Source organism: Culex pipiens, chromosome 1 (assembly GCF_016801865.2).
Source record: "Culex pipiens pallens isolate TS chromosome 1, TS_CPP_V2, whole genome shotgun sequence".
NCBI classification, from domain to species: domain Eukaryota; kingdom Metazoa; phylum Arthropoda; class Insecta; order Diptera; family Culicidae; genus Culex; species Culex pipiens.
The window spans coordinates 129,936,525-129,944,920 of NC_068937.1; the positions used below are offsets into that span (position 1 = coordinate 129,936,525).

General features: G+C 38.0%; 1 protein-coding gene across 1 annotated transcript in view; it reads left to right on the forward strand.

The window, feature by feature from the left end:
- Positions 1 to 3,124, forward strand: part of LOC120421775 (transcription factor IIIB 90 kDa subunit) — a 51,537-nt gene extending 48,413 nt beyond the window's left edge. Inside the window, exons 3-4 of the mRNA XM_039585042.2 lie at positions 1,518 to 2,822; positions 2,883 to 3,124. Of these exons, the coding sequence (XP_039440976.1) occupies positions 1,518 to 2,822; positions 2,883 to 3,013 (1,436 nt within the window). The 3' untranslated portion in view covers positions 3,014 to 3,124. The remainder of the gene's footprint in view (positions 1 to 1,517; positions 2,823 to 2,882) is intronic.
- The last annotated feature ends 5,272 nt before the right edge of the window (positions 3,125 to 8,396 follow it).

Genomic DNA, 8,396 nt, shown 5'->3' on the forward strand with positions numbered 1-8,396 from the left:
AAAATACTGCATACTTATTTTGACATAAAATGTAGGGAATATTGGTCAAAAATACGACCAAAGTTGACACCAGAAAAATACGAGTTAAATAAGCATTCCAAGTTTTTTTTGCAAATTTAAAAATTTTACTTTCCAAAGCTTTCTACAGATTAAAATTTGCTTTAAAAAAATTTTTGCATCGCATTTTCACAATTTTTTATCTATGACACATAATATTTTTTTGAAATGTTTTACTTTAAAATGCAAACTTGTTCATAATTTGCTGTAATCAAGAAGTTTTTTTTTTACGTGAACACTTTCAGAATCGTTACTTTTTTCAAATCACCCAAGGAGCTTTTGATACGGTATGTCCACGCATCCTTCCTCTAATGTGGATTCTGAGAAATGTGATTCGTTCAAATACGTAGTCGGTATTTTTATTGTATTTTTCAAACCTTTAACTAATGAATTAAATACATATATTGTTCATTTTAATTTTTTCTCTGATCGGCGATTTAAAAATTCTAAACTTTTTAGTAGTTAGAAGTGTGTGTGTGTGTGTGTGTGTGTGTGTGTGTGTGTGTGTGTGTGTGTGTGTGTGTGTGTGTGTGTGTGTGTGTGTGGATGTTTGTGTTTTTGTGTGCCGCTAACTGGCAGCGAAATTATTGGCATGTTTACTTTGTATGTGGCTTGTTCATTATTATTAGTTTTATTAAAGACACTTTACCATTGCAATGGCATTCGTGGCTTGTTCATGCCGAAACAAATGATAGAAGCAAATATTATTTATAACGCAATTTAGTTTCTTAAAAATTAAAATGTTTATGAGAAGTAAAAACTTCCCGAGCAGACGGAAATAACTTTGGAATAACATTTTTTGATATTTGAAAATACTAGGCCAATAACATTTTATGTTATTTATAACAAGATTTGTTATTCGTCGCTATGATTTTTTTTGTTATTGGATTGTTATTGTAATAACATACTAATAACATTTTCAGTTATTCTTCGAACAAATCTTTGTTATTATTTTTTGTTTTTTTTTTTTTTAACAACTAATCCGATCATCCCAATAACAGTTGGAGGTATTCTTCCATAACAAAAAATGTTATTCTAAAGTTGTTTTGGCTTTCAACCAATATCAGACCAATAACAAATTTTGTTATGATAACATAATCTGTTATTCAACCCTTTTGCAAAAAATGATTTTTCAAGAAGATTTCATGACACTTTCTGTTATTTTAACTGTATTTGTTATTGAAATGGCATAAATTTTGTTATTACCGTCTGACCGGGTTGACTACATATTTTGGATGACCTCCTTATAAAATAATCTAGTTTTATCAAAAATCTGATGAATTAATTAACAAAATGGCTAGTTAATTGACAGTTTGACGGACAATTTTCGAATGAATTTTCATCCACCCACTTATTTGGGGGTTTCTTTGATGTTGAAGTCTGTGCCAACAAAATAAATAAAAAAAAACTAAGAACAAGCAAAGAGATAATTTTTTCTGGAAATTTCTTCTCCTCCGCAGATCCCTGCATCTACATCATGCGGTACGCGAACAAGCTGGAGTTTGCGGACAAAACGCACGAGGTATCGATGACGGCCCAGCGCCTCGTCCAGCGCATGAAAAAGGACTCGATCCACTCGGGCCGGCGCCCGTCGGGTCTGTGCGGTGCGGCCCTGCTGATTGCCGCCCGCATGCACGAGTTCAGTCGCTCGCCGTCGGACATCGTGCGGATCGTCAAGATCCACGAGTCGACGCTGCGCAAACGGCTGGTCGAGTTTGGCGAAACGCCGAGCAGTGCGCTCACGCTCGATGAGTTCATGTCGGTTGATTTGGAGGCTGAGCAGGACCCGCCGGCGTTCAAGGCGGCCAGGAAGAAGGACAAGGAGCGGCTGCAGAAGCTGGCGGAGTCGCCGGCCGAGTTCAACCAGCTGCAGGCGGAGATTGACGCCGCGCTGGATCGGGAGGTGCACAAGGCGTTTGCGAGGAAGAGGAAGCTTAAGGGTGAGGATTATGAGGACGAGGAGGTCAACGAGACGGACAAGTTCATTCAGGAGTCCACGCTGGATGTCATCAACGAGTGTTTGGAGGAAGGAGAGGGGTCGAAGGCTAGCGTGAAGCGAACTGTCCCCGAGGGGATGAAGCCTGATTTGATGGCGATTTGTGCCAACAGTACGGAGGAACGACGCGAGAACGCCAAAGCTGAGAAACTTGAAGATGACGGCGAGCTGGCGTTGGAAGATCTGGACGACGAGGAGATCGATGGGTACATCATGACAGAGGAGGAAGCACGGTACAAGGATCTAATGTGGAATCGACTGCACGCCGAGTACCTCAAAGAGATGAAAGAAAAGGAGGAGCGACTGGCGAAGGAGCGCGAAGAGGGCAAACCCGAAAAGAAGAAGCGCAAAAACGTCCGCAAGAAGGCCATCGGCCCGTCCAACTCCGCCGGCGAAGCCATCGAAAAGATGCTTCAGGAGAAGAAGATCTCCAGCAAGATCAACTACGAAATCCTCAAAACCCTGACCGACTCGAGCAAGGAACCCCAGCCGGAAACCTCCGCCGCTGCCGCCCTGGTCAAGCACGAGTCCAGCGACATCGACGTGCTGTCGCGAACCCGCATCAAGCCGGAGACGGCTCTGACTCGCGCTAGCAGCGGTGCCAAACCGGTGGCGAGCCTGGGCAGCGGCGCCTTGCGCCGTAAACCCGTCCCCGCCGCAACGCTTCCGGTCGTGAGCGCCGACGACGACGCCACCCTGCCGGACGTCAAACCGGTGCTGGTTGTGGAGGAGGGCGGAATGCCGCCGGCGACGCCCAAAATGGAGCAAGGTAGATTAAATGATTTGTTTTTTTTTTTAGAAATTTTAGCTAATTGCTTTGCTGTTTCAGCTGAAAATATTGACGACTACGACGAGGAGGCGGACGTCGAGCCAGAACCGGAACCGGAGCACAAGACACTGGCCGAGATGCTCAACACGGGCGACGATGACGATTACTACGGCTACGAGGAGGACTATTAGAACCGGTAATTGTTGAGGAATTTTTGTACAGGTTATTCGCTGTAATTTGAAATTTATAAATTTAGATTCAAACAGTTTCTAAGACACGAAGAGATTTTAGACCCGTTGCAATTTTTTTTTTTAATCTTCGTCATTCGTCTATGATATTTCTCACCACGTTTTTTCGATAATTCATAATCGAGGACGTCATCATTTTTTCAATTAAAAAAAACTTTCAGGTCTAACACATTTCTAAATAATTTTCCTACAATTACTTTCTGCCATTTTTAACTTATTTTTAAACATTAAAATTTGATGTTTTTCTAAAGCCACCATCATTCAATCGATGCAAAAAATGGCGTTGCTAATAATTGAACAAAATCTTGCCTAATTGTCTTAAATTCGACCGAGTTCCAGATTTAAATTTAAAACCAATTCCTACGGCAAAGTGAGCATTTCTGGAATTTCTATTCGCTTGAAATCTACTAATTTAAGCATTTCATCAATTTGCTCATCTATTGTATCTCTCTTTAGGGATTGTGATATGGAATGACTCACTCGCTTGGTTTCTCGAATCTCGCTGACTCCGATTCCTCGGAGCAGGGCTTATTTATTACGAATCATCTTCATTCTATTTCTATTCACGCATCCGAAACAGGTTGCATCGTGAACCAACGGAATCGTTAAATTTATCACCCGCGCTTTTGGGTAATCCTCCCTTCGTCTATTTTTACCGATCCACGTATCAATGTTAGAAAGTTGGTCACCTATTCTCTTGACCCACGCATGAATGCGTAAATGTTTATAGAAATCTTCTTTAAAACCATTTCAAAATGTATTTTAATCTTGAGGTGTAATTTCCGCTCTCAACGAATTAATGTCGCATAAATGACAAATTGAACTACTTACCACAGTAATTTCATCACACGAAGTCCTGTTAAATAGCCTGGATCATCCCGAAGCCAATTAGAAACCGGAAAGCGATGGAAGAGTTCTAAAAATTTACTAAACAAAATATTATGCAGGTTTAAAAAAAACCCGACAAATGACTAGCAATAGCTGATTTTGATATCTTCTGGAAATTCCAGAAGATTTGTCTTAACCCCGATCGTAATTATGTTTTGCTTGAAGAAAAACAAACTATTTTGTAACTATTTGAAATACTACAGAACGGTTTAAATAGCTTTGCAAATATTTCCTTAACAAAAACTTTGTCCCTCAAGATTGTCTGAATTGTCTTTTGTCTTACCTTAAAACAAATCCTAAACTGGATCGTAACTATGTTTTGCTAGAGCAAAAACAACTGTTTAGATAACTTTTAAAATATTTCAGAACGCTTCAAATAACTATCAAAATATTTTTGAAGAACAAAACTTCGAAATTTTTATACAATCTTAATGCTTTAGTTGTATCAAATACCATACCAAACATAAAGATGAGATTGTCTTTAGTCTAACCGAGTTATTGTCTTACCTTAAACAAAAAAGTCTTAAACCGGATCGTAACTATGTTTGGCTTCGAGAAAAACAGCTCTTTAAATAGCTTTCAAAGTATTTTTAAAGACTCAAACCTGTGTAATCTTCTGTTCACTGGTTTTTCTTTTCTTATTTCAATTTAAATGAGAGCACGTATTCTCTAATCTAACAGTGGGTTTTCTTTCATTTTTTTAGCACAATTCGACGCAATTTTCAGTTTAACTCCAAAATATGTATTCTGAGATTTAGCTTCTACGTATGTTAACATTTCACTGTGCTTCAGAGATGTGCCCTGGCACGTTGGTAGAATTGCATCTGTGCATCGTAGCAATTACACCGAAAAATCCACTGCCAACTCCGCTATTTATAATTTCTGCGATTCGCGTTACATGCCTAGACTCTGATTATATTGGACCTTTTAGCAAACCTTTGTCTTAACTTATAGATCACACGAAGTCCTGTTAAGTACCCTGGATCCTCCCGGAGCCAGTTTGAAACTGGAAAGCGATGAAAGAGTTCTAAAAATTGAATGAAACATATTTTTACAAAAAATTTAGCAACTTACCATAGTTGGTATAATACCCGGCGCTACCATGTTCGTCTCTCCTGAAATGGGAATCGAAATGAGGAATTATGTCATCAAGTTCCTCCTGGTTGACAACCAAAGGATGTTCGATGACATCTCCGAACAGTGAATTTGGAGGTGCGACGGGTCCTTCATACATCCCTTCAGCATGTACGTCGTTCAATACAGCGAAAGCTTCGGGATCTCGCATAACATCACCTGATTTATAAGGAAAATAGACCACTCAACAAATATTTCACACACCTAATCGAGTTCTTGTCTTATCTTTAAAAAAAAAGTCTTCAACTGGATCGTAACTATGTTTTGCTTGAGCAAAAATATACTGTTCAAATAAATTTTAATTTTTTTCAGAAAGTTTTAAATAACTTTCAAAGTTTTTTTGAAGAACAAAACTACGAAATTTGTTGTCTTATATCTTTTTTCTGAGTTGTCTTTTGTATTACCTTAAAAAAATCCTTAACCCGATCGTAATTATGTTTAGCTTGGAGAAAAACATCTCTTTAAAAAGCTTTCAAAATATTTTTAAAGAAACAAACCTGTGTTTTGTCTGGATTAGTTACCATTAAAAAGGAGAGGCATTGGTCTTGCGCCTTTGTCTTAGCCTTACGTCTCAGCATTAACTTTTTAGTTGATCCTTGATCCATCTTATGTCTTTTTACCCGGATCGTAACTATGTTTTGCTTGAGCAAAAATATACTGTTTAGAAAACTTTCAAAGTATTTTATTAGAAGCCGCCTTTATGTTTCGTCTGGAATAAGTACCATTTTAAAACGACATCGTCAAATTTTCCCAGCTGGGTAGCAGTGGGTCTGTCTAGTAAATCTGTCTTTAAAAGTTGTCTCTCTTGTTGTATCTGCTTGGGACTTGTGATATGGAAGAACTGACTCACTATACTTCTCGAACATAACTGACTCCGATTCCTCGGAGCAGGGCATATTTATTAGGAATCACTTAATCTATTTTGACTCATGCCATGCATCTCAACAGGTTGCACCACGGACCAACGGAATCGTTAACTTCGTCACCCTCGCTTTTGGGTAATCCTCTTAGTCTATTTTTACTGATCCACGCATCTAGAAAATGGGTCACCTATTTTCTTGACACACGCATCAATGCGTGAATGTTACGAAAACGAGACTTGATTTATCGTCCGTTCCCTTAGCGTCAGCTGCAATGCGTGCGTTGTGATTAACGCAAACCATTCATTGGAGCTACGCTAAGAATGCAAAGTTGTGCAATCCGTGTGCACAACACTCTCTAACGAGATCTCTCTTATGCTTTGCTTGCATAAACATATACTAGCATTACAACGTCATCAAACGTTCCAGCATCGTTAAAAAAAAGTCTGTCTCAAAAATTTCTTAAATGTCTCTTTTAAACAAAAAATCTGTCCCGCCGTAATCGTCGTTATATTTTGCTTGCGTGAAAATAAATTTTCCCTGTGCTTAGCCTGCACGAAAAGCAAGCGTTTTATGTCATCGAAAGCTCCGGCTTTGTCTATACAAATTTGTTTTCTATCGTTTTTAGAAGAGCGTCTCGTCTTGCGTCTTAAATGTCTCGTCTTTAAAATAGTTTTTCTTGAGAATAATGTCTTGTCTCTTGTCTTGAATATATTTTTAATGCATTTTTGATTTCGGCTTGAAATTTCTTCGGGGTCTTAGCAACTGTTTAAATTATATTTTGGCACACTTTTAATAGGAAAAAAATAACTACAATATTCGGTCTTAAAAAAACATTTTCTATAAAGATCAGTATTAGGAGTTTGAGAAAAAAAATCCAAAGAAATTAACCGTGTAAAATGGCCAGTAATCGTTTCAGCAAGTGTGTACATAAAATGCAAAAAAAAAAAAACAATAAAAATTTAATGTTTGTCACCCTTAATAAAATTTTCTTAAGTCGTAGTCAAGTTTATCACAGCCCCATGGAACCTAATTTTGCATTTTCAGTTAAAACAGTCCGGTTGCTTGTTCTTTGCTCGAAGTTATAAGTTCTGCCGTACAAAATTAAAAAAAATGTAGATTTGAAAAATCTTAAATTGGAAAATTTAATATCACATCTTTTATTAACATAACCTCAATTTAAACTGAGAGTGGGGCAATTCTCTACAAAATCGGTCTTTTTTTCTTAATTTTTGTATTTTTTAATCGGGCTGAAACTTTTTTGGTGCCTTCGCTATTCCCAAAGACCAGGGTTGCGAATGAGCGAGCGAGCCAGAAGCCGTGCTCGCTCATTCATGAGCGCGAGGACTTAACAGGTAGCTCGTGCTCGCTCTTGCTCATCGCATGCGCTCGCGCTCAATGAGCGCTCATCTACAAAATAGTTAGATTTTTGGTGTTGTTGATGAATCTCGCACAGGCCAATCGAATTGTCATTTTGAAGCTCATTTCATATTCCTGAGATAATTTCATCACGAAAAAGGGGCATGTATTCATCTAATGTTTTCAGCTATTTTTTTTCAGAGTTGATAAAACTTTCAAATTTAAACAAAACTTTAAAGGAACGGCTTTTTAAAGTCTTAAATAAGCTGTTAACAAAAAGAAATCGATCGAGATGCCCAGACTTCAAAACGTTCACAAATTTACTAAAGCGAATCGGGACTACAGTCTGAATAGGGATAGCAGCTTTTAGAGCACTTAAAAGCTTAAATTTTGGAAAACGATACACTATTTAAGTTGATCTGTGTCTGTTCTATCCAAAACCAACAAAAACATCCAAATATCAAACAGTAACAAGGCTAAAACAGCTGTTCCAATTCGCCCAATGTGTCTCGATTCACCCCAGATGACGGTAATATCTTGCCAAGAAAACATTATTATGTTCTTTAAAAGATACTTTTCAGCTAAATTAAATATTTCACATTAACGTGTTACTCTTAGATCAACATTATTTTTGAAAATCGGATTATTTCTTCAGATAGCAAAGAAAATCCTAATTTCACACCAAAACTGTGACTCCAAAACAAGCTTCAAATAATAATTTATAAAAATATTTTCATCTAATATTATTAAAATTTGCCTATTCTTGCCTCCATGAAAAAACAATCTCGAAGCTCTGTTGAAAAAAAGTAACAGGTAAAAAACTACCGCTCATTTTGCTCAATGAGTAAAAATGAGCGCGAGCGCGAGCGATGAGCATTTTTGCTCATAAAATTTATGAGCAAACATGAGGAGGAGCAAACGTGAGCAAGCTCGCGTATCGCTCCTCCTCACGAATGAGCGAAAAATGCTCGCTCATGAGCGAAAGAGCGCTCAAAATCGCAGCACTGCCAAAGACACCATTTTACATCATTAGTTTGTCCATTTAGTTTTCCATACAAATTTGGCAGCTGTCCATACAAAAACGA